Source organism: Anabrus simplex, chromosome 1 (genome assembly GCF_040414725.1).
Source record: "Anabrus simplex isolate iqAnaSimp1 chromosome 1, ASM4041472v1, whole genome shotgun sequence".
NCBI classification, from domain to species: Eukaryota; Metazoa; Arthropoda; class Insecta; order Orthoptera; family Tettigoniidae; genus Anabrus; species Anabrus simplex.
In genome coordinates, this window is record NC_090265.1 from 740,874,835 (window position 1) to 740,897,591 (window position 22,757).

The 22,757-nt window shown below is 35.7% G+C and overlaps 1 protein-coding gene across 1 annotated transcript in view; it reads left to right on the plus strand.

Moving 5' to 3' along the window:
* The window catches only part of LOC136857459 (RAB11-binding protein RELCH homolog), a 398,727-nt gene that overhangs the window by 234,036 nt on the left and 141,934 nt on the right, over positions 1–22,757 (plus strand). The window contains exon 14 of the mRNA XM_067136130.2: positions 769–897. Within this exon, the coding sequence (XP_066992231.2) occupies positions 769–897 (129 nt within the window). The remainder of the gene's footprint in view (positions 1–768; positions 898–22,757) is intronic.

Genomic DNA, 22,757 nt, shown 5'->3' on the forward strand with positions numbered 1-22,757 from the left:
TGTTGTGTCAAAAAAACAAAAAAACAAAACAAGGTAAGATTCTTTACATTTCACAGAGAGTTTGCTCTGCCCTTCCTTCCTTCCTTCCTTCCTTCCTTCCTTCCTTCCTTCCTTCCTTTCCTCCTTCCTTCCTTCCTTCCTTTCCTCCTTCCTTCCTTCCTTCCTTCCCTCTCTGCTGGGCTCAGACGGTTGAGGCGCTGGCCTTCTGACTCCAACTTGGCAGGTTCGATCCTGGCTCAGTCCGGTGGTATTTGAAGGTGCTCAAATACACCAGCCCCATATCGGTAGATTTACTGGCACGTAAAAGAACTCCTGCAGGACTAAATTCCAGCACCTTGGCGTCCTACGAAAACCATTAAAGAGTAGTTAGTGGAACGTAAAGCCAATAACATTAATATTATCCTTCCTTCCTTCCTTCCTTCCTTCCTTCCTTCCTTCCTTCCTTCCTTCCTTCCTTCCTTCCTTCCTTCCATTCCTTTCTTCCTACTTCTCTCCTTCCTTCCTTCCTTCGTTCCTTTCCTCCCTCTCTACTTCCATCCTTCTTTCCTTTTCCTTCCTTCTCTCCCTCCTTCCTCCTTCCCCCCCCCCCCTTCTTCTTTCATTTTCCCTCTTTCCTTCCTTCCTTTCTTTTCTTTCCTCCCTCCCTCCTTCCCGAATGTCACCTTGTTTTCTTGGCGCAGCAAAAGCCCAAGAACTATATTAACTTGTCTGTTATTACGGGCCATGAAAGCATCAACGTAAATACACTTGTATTGCTTGTGTTACCAGGTGAAGCCAGCAGTGGTCCAGCGATTGCAGCAGCTTGAAGCTACACTTGCTGTCATTGCCCGTGGAGACAATTGGCCACCTCTTGCTCTCATACCAGTCTACCTCGTAGGAGTCCTCGCCACTCTACCAGTAAATATATCATTTAATTGCATACTGTAACATATGAGGAATTATTGGGCCAATTGCAGAAAAGGTGTTTAGACGATGTCTACAGTTAAACAATGTCTAAGTGTGGCTGCCGCATTGCAATAAAATTATTTATGACTTAGACACTGTCTAAAACTGATGTTCAACTGGCCATGTTTAAACACTGCCGAGAACACTGTTTAACCTCCAATGCAGAGGTTATGTACCATGAAACATATAATTTGTGTTATCATGTTGAGACAATTCCAAGAAGAAAGGTTAGCCAACAAATTATCAAACAAATTAATTTAAAACACCACCTAATCGGTACTTTATTTCTTGCCTTGTTGTACAGGGGATTAGGTGGTGTTTTAAATTAATTTGTTTAGTAATTTGTTGATTGAATTCAACGATACGATCATGAAGTGGACAGCTTGCAACAAGAAAGGTTAGTGCGATGGCCTCTCTGTGGGTCATCTGCTGCGAAGTCGCAGCAATTCATTTGAAATGTACAGGGAGGTACAGTTTAAAATACAATTTTGCTATTCAAGAGATCGTATAAGGGACTTGTTTCTTGAGACTGACATAAGGGGCAGTCCGGTAACTGTCAACTTGATCATAATTCTTGTCAACTGATATATTTTATTATACATCGGAAAATTTCCCTGGAATTATAGGTCACTTTGACTACATCCATCAACTGGGAGGGATTCAGTTATATTATATTTTCTGCCAAGTAAGCACACATAATACAGTAAAACCTCGTTAATTCAAAGTCGTTGGGACGCAAAACTCGGACTTACGTATTTTGAACAAACCGCCAACTTGTAATTTAGAAATGACAAACCTTGCCGCGTCATAAAGTATTCTAAGACCCGTTATTGCACGCAATTAACCTTGATTCCCAGTTTAAACCTTTCAGGTGCCTTGGAAGAAACTATTTCCAAAGTGTATCCAACAAGGTTCATTTACATTATTCAAATAATGCACTTGGATAATTCAATAGCAAACATAACCTCATGCAACGAAAGAAAAAACTTTTCAAAAAGGACAACTTACGCTGGCTCCCCTGCACAAATTCTTTATTTTTTGGATTACTGTACTCTCACAATAATAATTATTAAATTAATGTTTTTCAATACTATATTATGCAATATTATTGAATTACATTACTAAACTAAGACTAGTTTCGGCCTTGGCTGGCCATCTTCAGCCTTAATGTAATATATCTAATAACTAAACAAATGTAAGAACACACAGTTGATATGAAAACTAATGTACAAACACACAATTAACATTAAAATCTGGCATGAACTAAGTGTAAAATCTGTAAAATAAATTAGGCTCTAAATCAGAGCCTCTCAAACGCCCAAAATCTCATGTGTGCAAACAACGGCGCAGAGTTCCTGTGCACAGTGCATCGGTCCCACTCGGCTCGGCTCAGCTCGGACCAACGCTTCATCTCTGGGCTACTTGGCTAAGCTAACTCAGCTCAGATTTGGAGCGCTACGGAGCAAGTGAGGAGGAGGGAGACAGGGGGGGCAAGAGAGACAGGCGTGGGGAAAGAGAGAGAGAGCACTATTGCTCCAAATCGAGGAGTGGGGGTCTGCACTCTGGTCAACCAAGCGAAGTCGTCTTTTGCTCCATGCACAGTGCATGCGCCTGGTGCCCTGCTCTAAATTCTTAGCATCTGGAGTATGCTCATTATCCAGACTTTTTCTTGTATTGATATTCATAGAATTGTTAGTTCCATCACTGCTAATCCTTACAGTTTCAAAACGGGAACTGGTAAATGTTGGTTCTGTAGTCTGATCATCAATCACCAAATCTACTTGAGTGGTGTTAGCATTATGCAAGCCACTGGATGCCACTGTAAATAACCACCAGCTGACGCAAAACTGCTAGATGGTGTTTCCATATCAACCAACGTAAATAAAATGAAATGTTCCCATAGTGCTTGTTAAAAACATGCTGAAATGCTGTTGGACATTGTCAGGACGGCACATGAAGATATGGTTAAAACTGACACATTCTTAATTTGTGGCTGGTATAACTTCGCAAGTCATTGCGGTGTCCATGAAGTTAACCTGAATAAATGATAGATAAAATGAGATAAAATCAGTAAATAGAAGAGGGGAGAGAGAAAGAGAGAGAGAGAGAGCATGTTAACGAAGCACTACCAACTGAACATTGTTTGTGCTGAGAACTTCATTCCGTAAGATGACATAACTTCCTCCCACACATTTAGCTGTTCCTGCACTCTCATACTTCTTAAATTATTCATCTCACTGGCCTGAATTTTTCTTTCCTGTCAGTGTCGAGGTCTGTGTCAGTATAACACATCTTATTCATCACCTCTTTACACTTCCTTCTTCCAGTTCAAGTTCCTCACAGTCTGTTGTATCCAATCTTGCATCAGTTCACTTCCCAAGTACTTGAAGCTTTCAAAGTCTTTCCTCCCAGTATTTACAGTACTCTAGTCATAACCATTCTCCACACTTATTTTCATTCTATAATTACCAGGGAAAAAGAAGGAATAACAAAGTAAGGGATGCAGTGAAAAAACAAAAACAAAAAAGCATGGAGGAGCAGGATAGGAGGCAGAAATACAGAGAGTAGGCAAAAGTGTAATGAAGCAAAGAAAGCATATCAGAATATTGTACAGGAAGAGAAAAGAAAACTTCACAGAAATCTTGCAAGAGGATGCTGAAGAAGGTGTTGTGTGGATTGGTTAAAAGTAAAATAAACAGGAGAGAAGATACAAACTTTGTAAGGACAGATCCAAGACAAATTTGGAATTAACCGAGCTCAATAGCTGTAGCCACTTAAGTGTGGCCAGTATTCGGGAGATAGTGGGTTCGAACCCCACTGTCGGCAGCCCTGAAGATGTTTTTCCGTGGTTTACCATTTTCACACCAGGCAAATGCTGGGGCTGTATCTTAATTAAGGCCACAGCTGCTTCCTTCCCACCGAGCTCGATAGCTGCAGTCGCTTAAGTGCGGCCAGTATCCAGTATTCGGGATATAGTAGGTTCGAACCCCACTGTCGGCAGCCCTGAAAATGGTTTTCCGTGGTTTCCCATTTTAACACCAGGCAAATGCTGGGGCTGTACCTTAATTAAGGCCACGGCCGCTTCCTTCCCACTCCTAGCCCTTCCCTCTCCCATCGTCGCCATAAGACCTATCTGTGTCGGTGCGACGTAAAGCAACTAGCAAAAAAAAAAAAAACAAAAAAAAAACAACTTCCTTCCCACTCCTGGCCCATTCCTGTCCCATCATTGCCATATGACCTATCTGTGTCCATGCGACGTAAAGCAAGTTGTAAAAAAAGAATTCGAATTACTTAATATCAAATTCATAGAACTAGAGGAAGATGGGGAACATGATAAAATAATTGTGTGGAAGAAAACCAAAGTTAAGATATAACAATTTTGGAAATAGATGGTGTCATGAAGAAGATGAAAAGAGGGAAAGCATCAGGTGTAGATGAGGTGGCTACAGAGATGATAAAGGTCAGCAGGACCAATAGCGTTACATTGGATATACAGATTATTTCAAGTGATATGGAAGGAAAAAGAAGTACCAGAAGATTGAAGGAAGACTCTGGTTCATTTAGATGGGATAGCCAACTTTTGATCTAATTTTTGCATTAACACATTCGCTGCCACCATCTTCTAAAATATCTTTCTCAGGAGCTGTTTTGGCCGTATCAGTCAGTCCTAATAAATGGCACTAAATTTTATCAAAAACGTGTCCATTGAGTTAAAAAAGTAAATATTATGCATTTAGAACAGTATTAATTTATTGACTCTTTAACCCTTTGCAGTCCAATTTTCTGTCACATGTTCCAACAGTCTGGTCCAAATTAATTTTGCACATTTTTACCTAGTCAGATTAAACCCAGAACTTATATTAGTAACTATAATTACAATATTATTATGATGCTAGCAAATGTGCTGGTGCTTCGCTACAGATTTTTATATATAATAATAAGGTTTTATTATGAATCCACCTGTTCAATACAATATAATGTTGTTACATTTAAAATAACTTCATTAGTTAAAAAGTTATATATGGGACATGTTTCGCTCCCTTATAGAGCATCATCAGCCAAATTTGAATCTCAAATAATTGTTATTTACGTAAATAAAGACTTAAGAACTATTAGAACATTTTTGACAAACTTAAAACTTATTCTATTAGAAAATCATAAAATATAAAATCTTTGTATACATGGCTTAATTACATGTGCTTAATAGGAAGATACATTAAAATTATGGAAGAGAGAGTACTAAAATATAAAATAAATAATATATATATCATGTCCAAAATCCTAGAAAGACGTGAAGATCAATCTTAGGAGCTAAAATTTGAGGATTTTCTTAGCAATGAGATCTGGTAAAAAAGATATTTATCCCTTGTGGATAAGAGTCTATAAAGATTCAAATTTATCGTCAATTTGATGATTGAACTTATAACAGGATAAATGTTGGTCTTCAAGAAATTTAAATGCTTGTTGTCATGTGACCTCGGCGAATGCTGTTAAAAAGATATGTTCTTATAGATGTCAATGACCGTTCGTTGAACTAATGGATTTGATAAGGTGATTGAAAGGGACGTAAATCAACGTTATATTGAAAGCTGCTGCTTGGTTTATCTTGTTGAATGTCTGTAACAAGAAAAGGAATCTTGTAAGTAATCGGAATTTGTGTTGCTAGTTAAGAGTGTGCTTCTAGAAACTTCACTTACCCCTCCAATTGCTGTTTGTCGGTTTGGTGTTGTCCGAGGTTATGTGGTGACTGTCTGTTCTGTGTCTACTCCTTGTGTTGTAAGAGTGAGGTGGTGGGGGTTGAGGGGGGGAGTAGGGGTAGGAGGAGAAATTTTTGTGGGTGTGGTTTTGGAAGGGGAATATCTAGTAGGAGCGCAGGGAGGGGTTGAGTTCTTTAATATTGGATGATTATTAGTTGTTTTGGGAATGAAAACTTTGGCAAAATTACTTTTTTCTAGATTAAGCGTCTTTAAGAGTTTCGGTAATTGTTCGTGTAACGGATTTCTTATTTCAATTTCGTCATTTAAATTTTTTTCCTTATTGAAATACTGGTCTAAGTGGATATAAATATTTTCTAATTCTGTCATTAGTTTACCTTTTTCTATCTTCTTTATAATTTTTAGGTCTTTCTCTATGGTTGTAAATTGGTGGCCTGACTCTCTCATGTGAGCACTCATCGCAGAATGTTTGTTGTGCTTTGTAGCATTAACGTGTTCTAAGTATCTTGTGAGAAAGTTACGGCCAGTTTGGCCAACATATGAACATTTACATTCTACACATGTTAATCTATAGATGCCAGAACTTAGATAAGGGTTCTTGTTGGAATTTATACTATTGTGGTTGAAAAAAATGTTTCTGTTTGTATTTTGTGTTTTGAATGCTACATTCACATCTCGTTTTTTGATAGGATTAGTTATTTGAAAAATGGCTGGATTGGTGAATGTAAATGTTGCGAATTTGGACTGCTTAGTTTTTTCGGGAGTAAGATTAGTTACTAACTTTTGTTTTACTTTATTGATGATCCAATTGACTATATTTATTTTATATCCATTAATTGAGGCCAAGTCTTTTATAAAATTGAGTTCCTTTTTTAAGTTACTCTCTGAAAGGGGGATTTTGAAAGCTCTATAAACTAAACTGTAAAAAGCCGCCTGTTTATGTGATTTTGGGTGAAGAGAATCATTTTTTATCGTTAGAGGAGCGTATGATGGTTTTCTAAATATTTGAAATTCAAAACTATCTCTTATTCGTGTTACATTAGTATCCAGGAAGTTTATTGAGTTGTTAGTTTCATCTTCTTTGGTGAATTTTATATTTGGGTCAATATTATTTAAGAAACTTAGGATTTTTTCACTATCATTTTTTTGGCTATCTATTATGACAAAGGTGTCATCTACATACCTGATCCAAAGGCAAAGTCCATTTATTTTTGTGTTTATTTTGTTTTGCTCCAAATGATCCATATATATGTCTGCCAGTATGCCCGACGTGGGGTCTCCCATTGCTAGGCATGTTTGATGATAAATCTTTTTATTAAATGTGAAGTAATTATTGTTTAATACAAATTTCAGTAGGTTTACAAATTCATCTATTTCACATCTACTTAATTTACTGTATGTAAGGAGATTGTGTTTGATGATATTGATGGTTTCTTTAACCGGTATATTTGGATACATGTTGGTTACGTCGAATGAAACCATTTTATGTTGTGGTTGTAAATTGAATTTTCCTAGTTTATTACAAAATTCTATTGAATTTTCGATTGTCGATTCGTTGTTAAATTTGTAATGTCTTTTGAGGAAATAGTGTATAAATTTGGATGTTTTATACGTGGGACTATTTCTACTGTTTATTATAGGACGTATGGGTACGTTGGGTTTATGTAATTTGGGCAATGCCCTAGCTGTTGGTAACTTTGGATTCATATTTATCATTTTTTGGTGTTCTTGTTCATTAAATAAAAAAGTAGAATTCTTGAGGATAATTTTTAGATTCCGTTGAATCTTATTTATGGGATCCTGGTTTACGACAGTGTAGGTTTTGTCTGAAAAGAATTCTTCTGTTTTTTCAATATAGTCATTTTTATTTAAGAGGACTGTGGTTTCACCTTTGTCTGCTTTGGTAACAACTACATTATTTTTGTTTAGTTTTGTTCTTAGTGTCATTATTTCTGTTATGAGAGTGGGATTAGAACTTTTGTTTATTTCCCTTACGAAAACCAGGAGCTTCTTTTTAACTTCAAATTTGATGTCGTTTTGTATATCTGGTGTTAATTTATTTAAGTTTGATTCAACTTCTGCTACTACATTGATTACGTCTTCTACTTTTTGAGAGTTAGGCCAATTAAATTTTGAACCTTTATCTAATAGGTTCATTTCATTACCAGTGAAGTTTGTGTTTGAGAGATTGATAGTGGTGGGAATGTTTTTAAGGTTAGAATTAGGATTATTTGCTCTATTGTTAGATTTGTTATGATTTGGTTTGTTTTCTTTTAAGAGTGTAAGTTTGTTATCTAGGGTTTTTTGTTTCTTGTCTAAAACGTCTGCAAGTTTCTCTGTTATATGATTTTGGATAGAGTTCCATTCTAAAGGAGATAATTCTTGTGCAATTTCCAAGTGTGTACGATATAATTGCAAGTTCAAAAATGATTTCTTCCTATATAGAGCTTTAATTTCACTTTTCAGCCAGATCTCATTTACTTTGTTTTGAGTATCTGCTACCTTTGAATTAGATACGTTTTTTCTTTGTATAGATTTTAAAAACCTAGGTACTAATTTACATTTCAAACATTCTTTCAAGAACCAAATATCTTTGGATATCTTACTGATTTTGATTTTGAGATTCAGATATCTATTCTTTTTGTTTGTATTAGCCTGGTTGGCTATTTCATTGCAAGTGACTAATCTCATGTTTTAATCCGTATTGAAATCTGTTGATATACAATAATAAGGTTTTATTATGAATCCACCTGTTCAATACAATATAATGTTGTTACATTTAAAATAACTTCATTAGTTAAAAAGTTATATATGGGACATGTTTCGCTCCCTTATAGAGCATCATCAGCCAAATTTGAATCTCAAATAATTGTTATTTACGTAAATAAAGACTTAAGAACTATTAGAACATTTTTGACAAACTTAAAACTTATTCTATTAGAAAATCATAAAATATAAAATCTTTGTATACATGGCTTAATTACATGTGCTTAATAGGAAGATACATTAAAATTATGGAAGAGAGAGTACTAAAATATAAAATAAATAATATATATATCATGTCCAACGAACGGTCATTGACATCTATAAGAACATATCTTTTTAACAGCATTCGCCGAGGTCACATGACAACAAGCATTTAAATTTCTTGAAGACCAACATTTATCCTGTTATAAGTTCAATCATCAAATTGACGATAAATTTGAATCTTTATAGACTCTTATCCACAAGGGATAAATATCTTTTTTACCAGATCTCATTGCTAAGAAAATCCTCAAATTTTAGCTCCTAAGGTTGATCTTCACGTCTTTCTAGGATTTTGGACATGATATATATATTATTTATTTTATATTTTAGTACTCTCTCTTCCATAATTTTAATGTATCTTCCTATTAAGCACATGTAATTAAGCCATGTATACAAAGATTTTATATTTTATGATTTTCTAATAGAATAAGTTTTAAGTTTGTCAAAAATGTTCTAATAGTTCTTAAGTCTTTATTTACGTAAATAACAATTATTTGAGATTCAAATTTGGCTGATGATGCTCTATAAGGGAGCGAAACATGTCCCATATATAACTTTTTAACTAATGAAGTTATTTTAAATGTAACAACATTATATTGTATTGAACAGGTGGATTCATAATAAAACCTTATTATTGTATATCAACAGATTTCAATACGGATTAAAACATGAGATTAGTCACTTGCAATGAAATAGCCAACCAGGCTAATACAAACAAAAAGAATAGATATCTGAATCTCAAAATCAAAATCAGTAAGATATCCAAAGATATTTGGTTCTTGAAAGAATGTTTGAAATGTAAATTAGTACCTAGGTTTTTAAAATCTATACAAAGAAAAAAACGTATCTAATTCAAAGGTAGCAGATACTCAAAACAAAGTAAATGAGATCTGGCTGAAAAGTGAAATTAAAGCTCTATATAGGAAGAAATCATTTTTGAACTTGCAATTATATCGTACACACTTGGAAATTGCACAAGAATTATCTCCTTTAGAATGGAACTCTATCCAAAATCATATAACAGAGAAACTTGCAGACGTTTTAGACAAGAAACAAAAAACCCTAGATTACAAACTTACACTCTTAAAAGAAAACAAACCAAATCATAACAAATCTAACAATAGAGCAAATAATCCTAATTCTAACCTTGAAAACATTCCCACCACTATCAATCTCTCAAACACAAACTTCACTGATAATGAAATGAACCTATTAGATAAAGGTTCAAAATTTAATTGGCCTAACTCTCAAAAAGTAGAAGACGTAATCAATGTAGTAGCAGAAGTTGAATCAAACTTAAATAAATTAACACCAGATATACAAAACGACATCAAATTTGAAGTTAAAAAGAAGCTCCCGGTTTTCGTAAGGGAAATAAACAAAAGTTCTAATCCCACTCTCATAACAGAAATAATGACACTAAGAACAAAACTAAACAAAAATAATGTAGTTGTTACCAAAGCAGACAAAGGTGAAACCACAGTCCTCTTAAATAAAAATGACTATATTGAAAAAACAGAAGAATTCTTTTCAGACAAAACCTACACTGTCGTAAACCAGGATCCCATAAATAAGATTCAACGGAATCTAAAAATTATCCTCAAGAATTCTACTTTTTTATTTAATGAACAAGAACACCAAAAAATGATAAATATGAATCCAAAGTTACCAACAGCTAGGGCATTGCCCAAATTACATAAACCCAACGTACCCATACGTCCTATAATAAACAGTAGAAATAGTCCCACGTATAAAACATCCAAATTTATACACTATTTCCTCAAAAGACATTACAAATTTAACAACGAATCGACAATCGAAAATTCAATAGAATTTTGTAATAAACTAGGAAAATTCAATTTACAACCACAACATAAAATGGTTTCATTCGACGTAACCAACATGTATCCAAATATACCGGTTAAAGAAACCATCAATATCATCAAACACAATCTCCTTACATACAGTAAATTAAGTAGATGTGAAATAGATGAATTTGTAAACCTACTGAAATTTGTATTAAACAATAATTACTTCACATTTAATAAAAAGATTTATCATCAAACGTGCCTAGCAATGGGAGACCCCACGTCGGGCATACTGGCAGACATATATATGGATCATTTGGAGCAAAACAAAATAAACACAAAAATAAATGGACTTTGCCTTTGGATCAGGTATGTAGACGACACCTTTGTCATAATAGATAGCCAAAAAAATGATAGTGAAAAAATCCTAAGTTTCTTAAATAATATTGACCCAAATATAAAATTCACCAAAGAAGATGAAACTAACAACTCAATAAACTTCCTGGATATTAATGTAACATGAATAAGAGATAGTTTTGAATTTCAAATATTTAGAAAACCATCATACGCTCCTCTAACGATAAAAAATGATTCTCTTCACCCAAAATCACATAAACAGGCGGCTTTTTACAGTTTAGTTTATAGAGCTTTCAAAATCCCCCTTTCAGAGAGTAACTTAAAAAAGGAACTCAATTTTATAAAAGACTTGGCCTCAATTAATGGATATAAAATAAATATAGTCAATCGGATCATCAATAAAGTAAAACAAAAGTTAGTAACTAATCTTACTCCCGAAAAAACTAAGCAGTCCAAATTCGCAACATTTACATTCACCAATCCAGCCATTTTTCAAATAACTAATCCTATCAAAAAACGAGATGTGAGTGTAGCATTCAAAACACAAAATACAAACAGAAACATTTTTTTCAACCACAATAGTATAAATTCCAACAAGAACCCTTATCTAAGTTCTGGCATCTATAGATTAACATGTGTAGAATGTAAATGTTCATATGTTGGCCAAACTGGCCGTAACTTTCTCACAAGATACTTAGAACACGTTAATGCTACAAAGCACAACAAACATTCTGCGATGAGTGCTCACATGAGAGAGTCAGGCCACCAATTTACAACCATAGAGAAAGACCTAAAAATTATAAAGAAGATAGAAAAAGGTAAACTAATGACAGAATTAGAAAATATTTATATCCACTTAGACCAGTATTTCAATAAGGAAAAAAATTTAAATGACGAAATTGAAATAAGAAATCCGTTACACGAACAATTACCGAAACTCTTAAAGACGCTTAATCTAGAAAAAAGTAATTTTGCCAAAGTTTTCATTCCCAAAACAACTAATAATCATCCAACATTAAAGAACTCAACCCCTCCCTGCGCTCCTACTAGATATTCCCCTTCCAAAACCACACCCACAAACATTTCTCCTCCTACCCCTACTCCCCCCCTCAACCCCCACCACCTCACTCTTACAACACAAGGAGTAGACACAGAACAGACAGTCACCACATAACCTCGGACAACACCAAACCGACAAACAGCAATTGGAGGGGTAAGTGAAGTTTCTAGAAGCACACTCTTAACTAGCAACACAAATTCCGATTACTTACAAGATTCCTTTTCTTGTTACAGACATTCAACAAGATAAACCAAGCAGCAGCTTTCAATATAACGTTGATTTACGTCCCTTTCAATCACCTTATCAAATCCATTAGTTCAACGAACGGTCATTGACATCTATAAGAACATATCTTTTTAACAGCATTCGCCGAGGTCACATGACAACAAGCATTTAAATTTCTTGAAGACCAACATTTATCCTGTTATAAGTTCAATCATCAAATTGACGATAAATTTGAATCTTTATAGACTCTTATCCACAAGGGATAAATATCTTTTTTACCAGATCTCATTGCTAAGAAAATCCTCAAATTTTAGCTCCTAAGATTGATCTTCACGTCTTTCTAGGATTTTGGACATGATATATATATTATTTATTTTATATTTTAGTACTCTCTCTTCCATAATTTTAATGTATCTTCCTATTAAGCACATGTAATTAAGCCATGTATACAAAGATTTTATATTTTATGATTTTCTAATAGAATAAGTTTTAAGTTTGTCAAAAATGTTCTAATAGTTCTTAAGTCTTTATTTACGTAAATAACAATTATTTGAGATTCAAATTTGGCTGATGATGCTCTATAAGGGAGCGAAACATGTCCCATATATAACTTTTTAACTAATGAAGTTATTTTAAATGTAACAACATTATATTGTATTGAACAGGTGGATTCATAATAAAACCTTATTATTGTATATCAACAGATTTCAATACGGATTAAAACATGAGATTAGTCACTTGCAACAGATTTTTATATCGTGTATGGATTTCTAAATAAATTACTTTACACGCCGTAATTGAGATTTCATTAAATTTATTAAGGTGTAGACCTCCACTTCGAGATTCACTAATTCTACACGGTACATGATATTAACAATCGCTTTGCACTATTAGACGCTCCTTTTTTCCTTCTACATGTTTGGTTCTAAAACATTTTCTAGTATCTCCCATATTTATGGGTTAAATTGAGCTCGAAACTTTGAATAGGGTGAAATTTCAGTACATTTATAACGCTTTACATTATTTTTTTGCATACTTATGTATAAGCTAGAATCGTGAAATTTGGTTCACATATGGCCTTTAATCGTGCCAATGTGCACACCTAAACTTGATGACTCTATCTTTCTTATAAGTGTATCAAACAATGAAATATATGTGTAAAAATCACCAGATTTCTTAACAATCCAGAAATACAGCCAAATCTAAATTATAAGGGAGATAGATGTGACAAAGTCATAGGACCAAAGTTGTAGATCACTCCAAATGGAACGGAGATTGTGCCATCTGTTTTGTGATAGGACTTACCGTTTAGTCAACAAATTGCTCTAAAAGGAATGTCTGCACAGTCATTAATTTGCCTCTATATTTCGATATTTTGGGGGGTAAAAAGGAAAAATTTGAACATCGTGGAAGTTTTCGATCGTTTACAGGCTAAAATCTATAATTTCGCCAAATTTCAATTTTGTGGCTCGTCTGGCAGATTGTGTCGCCAACTTGATTTGGGGGTAAGGGGGATAAAATTAGGAAATACACAAATGTTTTTTAAGCCCACAGAACCTATAGGTTGTTGCTTTGGATAAATTATATGACTGCATTCCTATGCTGAGCCCAAAATTTGAAGCCCCCAATGTGCCCCCTTTGGGGAATTTTGAGTTTTTCGATTTTTCTAGGGATGCTTCTCCGGTACCAAATTTCAAATTTCTGAAATTTCTTGAAGTGTCTCATTAATTCACGTCTGTTTTCATTTTAAAATATTTATATATATACATCGCTCCAGACCAACTTGCTTTTATATATATATAGATGACTGATAAGCATGAGCACGTTTAATAGTGCAGACCTCCACTTTGAGATTCACTACACATAAACGGTACATGATATTAATGAACGGTTTGCGCCATCAGACACCCTTTTTATCGTTCCACATTTATGTTTTTAAACTATTTCCTCATATCTCCTGTATTTAGGGCGTAAATTGAGTTTGAATATTTGAATACAGTGAAATTTGGGTTCATTTTTAATGCTTTACATTATTTTTTGTATATGCTAGAATCATGAAATTTAGTCCACATATGGACTTTGATTGTGCCAATGTGCACACCTAACTTGATGATCCTATGTTTCCTATGAGTGTGTCCAACAATGAAATATACTTGTAAAAATCCCTGAATTTACGAACAATCCGGAAATACGTCCAAATCTAGCGTATAAGGGAGAGAGATACGACTAAAAGTCATCGGACCAAAGTTGTAGATCACTCAAAATTGAACGGAGATTGTGTCATCCGTTTTGTGATAAGACTTACCGTTTAACCAACAAATACCTGTCTGCACAGTCATTAAAATTGCCTCAATATTTTGATATCTTTTGGGGGTAAAAGTGAAAAATTTGAACATCTTGGAATTTTTCTGTCGGTTAGAGACTAAAAGCTATAATTTCTCCAAATTTCAAATTTCTACCTCATCTGGCAATTTGTGCCGCCATCTTGATTTGGGGCACGGGGGATAAAGATTCAGAAATTCCTGAAAATATTTTAAGCCCACCAAACCTATAGGTTGTCATTTTGGATAAATTATACGACTGCATTCTTATGCTGAGCCAAAAATTTGAGGCCCCTCCAGTGTGCCCCCTTCAGGGAATTTTGAGAATTTTCGATTTTTCTAGGGATCCTGGGGTCATCAGCTTCTCCTGTACCAAGTTTCAAATTTCTGAGACTTCTGGAAGTGCCTCATTAATTCACGTCTATTTTCATTTTTAAATATTTATATATACATCGCTCCAGACTGACTTGCTTTTATATATATAGATGACGGATAAGCATGAACACGTTTAATAGTGCAGACCTCCACTTCGAGATTCATTACTCCTAAATGGTACATGATATTAACAAACGGTTTGTGCCATCAGACGCCCCTTTTATCGTTCTACATGTTTGTTTCTAAACCATTTCCTCGTATCTCCCATATTTAGGTCGTAAATTGAGTTCGAAAATTTGAATAGAGTGAAATTTGGGTACATTTTTAACACTTTACATTATTTTTTGCATACATATGTATCATGGATCATGGAACTTGGTCCACATATGGCGTTTGATTGTGCCAATGTGCGCACCTAACTTGAAGATCCTATCTTTCTTATAAATGTGTCAAACCATGAAAAATATACGTGTAAAACTCACTAAATTTACAAACAATCTGGAAATATGGACAAATCTAATGTTTAATGGAGAGAGATATGATTAAAATTCATAGGACCAAAGTTGTAGATCACTCCAAATTGAACTGAGATTGTGCCATGCGTTTTGTGATACGACTTACCGTTTAGCCAACAAATACCTTAAAAGGAATGTCTGCACAGTCATTAAAACTGCCTCCATATTTCGATATCTTTTGGGGGTAAAAAGTGAAAAATCTGAATATCTTGGAATTCTTCTGTCGGTTAGAGACTAAAAGCTATAATTTCTCCAAATTTCAAATTTCTACCTCGCCTGGCAGGTTGTGCCGCCATCCTGATTTGGGGGCACGGGGGATAAAGATTCAGAAATTCCTGAAAATTTTTTAAGCCTACCATACCTATAGGTTGTCGTTTTGGATAAATTATACGACTGCGTTCTTATGCTGAGCCAAAAATTTGAGGCCCCCCAGTGTGCCCCCTTCAGGAAATTTTGAGAATTTTCCACTTTTTTAAGGATCCTGGGGTCATCAGCTTCTCCTGTACCAAGTTTCAAATTTCGGAGATTTCTGGAAGTGCCTCATTAATTCACGTCTATTTTCATTTTTAATTATTTATATATACATCGCTCCAGGCCGACTTTCTTTTATGTATATAGACTATATTACATAAACATGAGTCCAGTGAGTTACTTACAGCTTTACAGCTTTGCTCTAGAAACTTCAGAGATATCGATCGACCTCAGTCAGGTCAAAGAACTTCAGTAAATAACTTCTTAAATAGAATGAAACATAATGTCGAGGTATTGGACCAGTTACAATAAACCAAGATGTCGAGGTCACCTCGACGTTGGACCGGAAAAGGTCAGTGGCACTTCAGGACGTGCTTCGGATGAGCGTGCCATCTGACGCTTTAAAGAGTTAAACAATACTTTTCTTTTGTACTAATTATGTGTATAACAATGCATAATGTGTAAATAAACATAAGTTTGTTGGAAATTGTGACAAAATCCAGTTTTATTGTTAAAGAAATAATAGAAACACAAACATGCCAATTACGTCCACATAATGTTTACGAATGGCACAAGTGCTGAGAGGTTTATTTGTACATCTATTTATGACAGGTGACACTGTACCATAGACAGTATCCTGGTTGACCTGGACATGTCGGGCATCCATAAATTGTCTTGTTTGTCTTCCTTCTTGAGCACAGGCTGTACATCTCTTCCTCCTAATCTGTTTCTTCCCTGGTGTTGGTTCGCGCTTTGCGAGAATGTGCTGCTGTGGCACATCACGTGATGGGCGGTTCTTTTCACTTGTTGAAGGTAACAGCTGCTTGATGACATTCAATCAGAAATCATGAAGTGGTGTAGTGCCACCAGAGTACTTATTGAACAAGTAAACTACGTAGAATCATTTCAACAAAGTGTATAAAAAGTTTCTTAGGCCAATGAACTGTTTTCCTGTGGGATGGATAATAGGATAGCATCTGATCCCGTTTATCCACTCCTGGCATGAATTTGTTGTAACTAACAACTGGCAGAGGCTTTTTTACTGTTTCTTTCCATCTGTTTTTCACTTCCACAACTCTATTCTCATACTCCGTTGAGATGTAACTTACATCATATCTCGTTTATCTTTCCACTTGCCTATCATAACTCCATCAGCATATCTAGCAATTGTCTCCCCCTTTTTCCAGTTTTTCAACTTTCACTTCCTAGGTGAATTTCTTCTATCCGACCTTAGCGTTCCAGTACAGAGCGTTCCTTAATCCAAGAGTTTCTTAGCCGAATCAAAACTGTTGTAAAAGTTGTCCATAAAAATGTGGTGACCAGCATTTATCTGCTAATAAATGGATAACTACCTTCTGTGCATGAACTTTACCACCACAATCACCTAATGAATCAGTATATATCGCAACTTTCTGGGTGAATCCTTTCGCTGTTGCCAGCATGTAAAATTTCACTCCATATTTATGCTGCTTGTTCTGGATGTATTGACGAAATAACAAACGACCTCGCCAAAGAACCATGCTTTCATCTAGTGATAGTTCACAACTTGGATAGTACACTTCTGATATCTTGTTGTGGAAATATGTGATCACTGGTCTTATTTTGTACAAGCTGTCACTTGGTTTTGGTTCACCTTCAACAGGATTTCGTGAAAAATGAAGAGCGTGCAATATCAGAAGAAACCTATTGTAACTCATACTCACTGAAATTCCTTTATTATGGAATAAAACTTCTTTCTTCCAATAAACCTGTAACCTATTCATTTTAGTGTACTAGATGGCAGAGAAAGGGATTTGTGATGGACAATCCGTGGCTGAGTTTTATTATTATTATTTATTTTACGCCCACATTGGAGCACTGAAATCAATCTATATACAGTCAAGTCTTATGAATATTGGTTACAAATTTGGTTGATGTTTCTTCTTTTGTTCCCAGAAATGTTTCATTCTCTCTGACCTGGCTGCCCATTCTTCATCAGTTATGTTGTACTGTTTGCGTGTATAGGTCTTCAGTTTAAGTCTCACGTCGTAATTTCTCAGGATCCTCTTCTCTTCTCTGTTTTCAATTTGTTGAATTGTCAAGCCTAATTCATTTAAATCTTCCTGGACTTCTTTGAACCAGTGATTTTTAGTTTTACTTTTCCAAAAGTAGTTGAATAAATGTTTGAGTATCCTAGTCCCTGGTAGTCGTAATATGTGACAGAAAAAAGCAACTCTTCTTTTCCGCATTGTATCTATTATAGACTCAGTCTCCTGGTATACAACTTCATTAGGTAGTAATCACCATTGTCCATCTACTTGGTGTTTTTTGTTTAGAATTGTTCCAATGATTCATCTATCTATTTTCTGTAATTTATCTGTAGTTGATTTCTTATTCAAATTGAATAAGGTTTCACTAGCATAGGTTGCTTCAGGCTTAATAACGGAGTTGTAGTGTTTAAATCTTGCATTTATTGAGAGAGATTTCTTCTTGTAGGTTGGCCAAGTAATGTGTTGTGCTTGTTTTAATTTGGTAATTCCATTTTCAACTGATATTTTGTCTTTTAAGTTCCAAGTTATAATCTCTCCAAGATATTTAAATTTATTAACAACCTTAATTTGTTTGTTATTAGTCAGTGTGATAGGTGATGTTTCCACTTTGAAAGATGGCATTGTTTCCGTCTTTTCAAAGGAGATTTGTAATCCAATTTTTGCTGCTATTTGTTCTAATTCTTCAATTTCTTCCACACTACTTGCAAGTAGCGCAAGGTCATCTGCAAATGCTAGACAATTGAGTTTGATATTTCTGCCAATCTTGATGTTTGGCTGACATTTTTTAGACCATTCTCGCATGACTTTCTCCAGTGCACAGTTAAACAGTATTGGTGAGAGACCATCCCCCTGTCGAAGTCCAGTCCGGATTTCAAATGATTCAGACAACTCTCCTCGGAATTTTACTTTTGCTCTAGTGTTCTTGAGGGTAACGCCAACAAGATTGAGTTTCTGGTGTAACCCAAATTCTTTAAGGATTTTAAGTAATGACTCACAATGAATACTGTCGCATGCTTTCTTGAAGTCAGCAAAAGTGATAACTAGCTTTTTATTTCTCATTCTTTAATGGATCATAATCCACTTAAGACTAATGATTTGGTCAGGACAACTTCTTCCAGGTCGAAATCCCCCTGATACTCTCCATGTTCTTGGTCGAGCTGTTCCTGAATTCTGGTGAGGATAATTCTAGACAGGATCTTATATGTGATGTCAAGTAGAGAGATCCCTCGGTAATTATTTGGATCCAGTTTATCCCCCTTTTTGTGTATTGGATGAATTATAGCTGTATTCCATTCTGCAGGCAGCTTTTCACAGTTCCATATGTCTATGATGTGTGTGTGTAGGTTTTGAAGTGTTTGGTTATTTGCATTCTTCCACAGCTCTGCAACCACTTGATTTTCTCCTGCAGCTTTATAATTCTTGAGCCAATTAATCGCTTGAAATACCTCATGGAAATCTGGTGGAATAACCTTGTCTAAGCGTGTTTTAATTTTAGGATCAGGTGAAAATTCATGAGTGTAGGTGGAGTATACCCTGATTGATATTGTTTAAATGTCCTGTAATAGTCTCGGTCTTATGTTGTTTGAATGATTCATCTATGTTAGCTAGGTTTTCCTTTTGATGGTCTCGTTTGTTTCTTCTAAGTTCTTTGGCCGTTTGCCTTCTAGCAATAGTTAGTTCATCTCAAGATTGTGCCGTTTTCTTTCGTTGGTCATTTAGCCAGGCTTTGTGTCTTTTCTGTATTGCCATGTCACATTCCTCATTCCACCAGGCGTGTTTCTTTCTCCTTTTCATAGGAGCAATTTCTTCGGCAATATTTTTTAGTTTATCAATAATCGTTTCCAGTTTGTCGCTTAGAGGTGTTTTGGATCTCTCTGTATACACAGCATTATTTATCAAGTAGCTGGGGTCATATTTCCTACTCCTAGTGAATTTAGATGGCTTGTGATGTTTTCTTGGGGTTAACTTGATTTTAATCTTTGAAATATAATGATCAGAATTGATGTCTACCCCACGAAGGACTTTGACATTATAAATTTCTCTATGGTATTTTTTATCCATTGCTACGTGGTCTATCTGAAACTCACCCAGTTTAACATTAGGGCATTTTCAGGTCATTAATTTGTGTGGTTTTCTCTTAAATCTTGTGGTTTCAAGAATAAGCCCACGGTCTGTGCAAAGCTCAATTAATCTTTGACCATTTCTATTTGTCAATTTGTGTGCTGGCCATTTACCTACCACTGTGCGATATTTTCTCTCTTGTCCAATTTTCGCGTTGAAGTCTCCAAGCATAATTTTAACATGGTTGTCAGGGATATTTGAAATCAGTTGGTCAAGCTCCTCCCAAAACATTTCAGTTTCCTCTTTATTTGTCCTGTTTTTTTTTCATTTGTTAGCGCATGGACATTAATCAGTGTATATATTGTGTTCTCTACTCTGATTGTTAAGGTTGCAGTTCTTAATGAGTTCGATGAGAAATCCTCCACTGAATCTAATATGCTAGTATGAACTAGGAATCCCATTCCAAATTGGAGAACATTTTTCATTACTCTCTTTCCTGGAGATCCTTTGTAAAGACGATATCCCCCAGATTCAAATGGGTCCTGATCTGTGTTCCGAAGTTCTTGTAGGGTTGTGATTAGAATCCTGTGTTGATCCATGACATCAGTTAAGTGTTTCAACTTCCCAATTTTCATTATTGAATTATTGTTTAATGTTGCAAAGAAAGAGAATTTTCCTGGTTTACTGAATTTAAGTCTGTGTCTGTATCCGTGGTTCGTCTGTTGGGCTTTCACAATTAGAAATAGGAAAGGATTTCCACCAATACTTGTTTATTGCACTTATTATGGTACAGGACCGGTTTCGACCCCTTACATAAGGTCATCTTCAGCTGAACCATGCATACATATCTATGTGATGAAGCTATGATTAAGCAATACAGTACAATCTTATGATTAAGCAATATAGTACAATCTTAATCATAGCTTCATCGCATAGATATGTATGCATGGTTCAACTGAAGATGACCTTATGTAAGGGGTCAAAACCGGTCCTGTAGCATAATAAGTGCAATAAACAAGTATTGATAGGTGGAAATCCTTTCCTATTTCTAATTGTGTAATTCGTCAATACGGAAATGAAGATTATAGATTATGATGTTGGGCTTTCAAGCGTTACGATTCCCCATGATCTTCTATGTGACACCCCACCGTATTCGAATGGTGTCTTTGCTCGGGTCTAGAATGTTGGATGTCCAAGCCAGTGGATTCTTTCATTAGAAGACTCTCCATGATAAGTTGATTGTCTGATCATTGATCAATGTTCTGACCGTGGTCAGGAGTTACAATCCTAGTTGTTTAGGACTGGGAGTAGACATTTCCTCCATACCCCTCAAATGTTATGGTTTTCCCGCCAATATTCAGGTGGCTGATTGCAGTGGTTTCTCACTGGGCGGTGGGGTCGCCACATCCCTACACCTGGCTGGGTTTTAATTAAATTTGTTGGGTAAACACCAAATGTGTTACATGCCAACACTGTACAACGTGGCCTCCACGGTATGCACTAGCCATGCGTCTCGGTGGGTGTGCTAAGTACCAACTGATGAGCCCAATTTAGCACATGGGGGCGAAATGCTGGCAACCAGGCAACCAGCTGGAAAATTTATAATGTCCAATAATGGACCATTTATATTGGTATTATAAATTTCCTCTTCAGGACAAATATTTCAGGTTCCCTATGGGAATCAACATCTATATCATCTGATGGTCAAGCAGGCATCAATTTTTGGTAATGAGACAGTCTCTCATAGTGCATTGGCACTGCCGGTGGCTCCAGGTAGCCTTTCTCCATTTTTTTTTCACTCATTCCCAATATGGGGAGATATTTCCTCTTCATCATATCGATAAGTTGTCCAGTTTTTCCAGTCAGGGTCAAAATATTCATAGTCCCAATTCTTACGTTGTTCTTTGGACATATCTGTCTTTCATCGGAGCCATGTTGGCCGTCATACCTCCCAGATCTGCTCGAAGATTTTGTCGATTTCGGTATTATTTTTTATCTCCATCTGAAGCTCGTTGATTGTTGAAAGCAATTCGAAGACGCTACCACTGGCTTGCTAGGCCTACCGAGGATCTTCACGTCGATACTTTGTTATGCACTAGATGGTCGGTGCCTGACATGCATTTCCTCACGTCAGTTAAGTCTGTGGTTTACCCGCCAATACTCGGGAGGCTGATTGCAGTGGTTGCACACTGGGCGATGGGGTCGCCACATCCCTACGCGGGAGCCGATGACCTTCGATGTTAGGCCCCTTTAAACAACAAGCAACAACAACATCATCATCATCATCATCATCATCATCATCATCATCATCATCATCATCCCTACGCCTTGCACTTTACATACCGGTACATAAAGCCATGGGAGGTTTTGGGATTGCCTATTAGGCTACGGTTTTGGTCCTAATATAAGACTGGGAATTTCACGTTTTTGTGTTAAAATGTTATTTAAAAAACGCAGTCATTTTATCTGCACACGTAACATTTAAAAACTTTGTATCATTTTGCACTCGTACAGACTTGTACAACGAGCGCGCTTTCCAGCTGAGCTCAAGGTCACGAATAACCGTCATTTCGGAAGTTTGTATGATTTTTTTCTTTCCAATTTGATTGTGATTAGTGACAGGCAGAATTGAATATAATGCATTCAAGAACTTGAGAATCGATACTTACATTCAAAACCATATTCTCGAGTTCAACATAACCTTTAAAAGTTGATATAGGTCGAATTTATGCGGTACAAGATTTCCATAAACTATGAACAGTATACCGGTGACCAAATTGCAATGGAAGATTTTAAAAAAGGATTTCGCCATCATGTTGGGCGCTTTTGTATCCAATGTGCTTTATT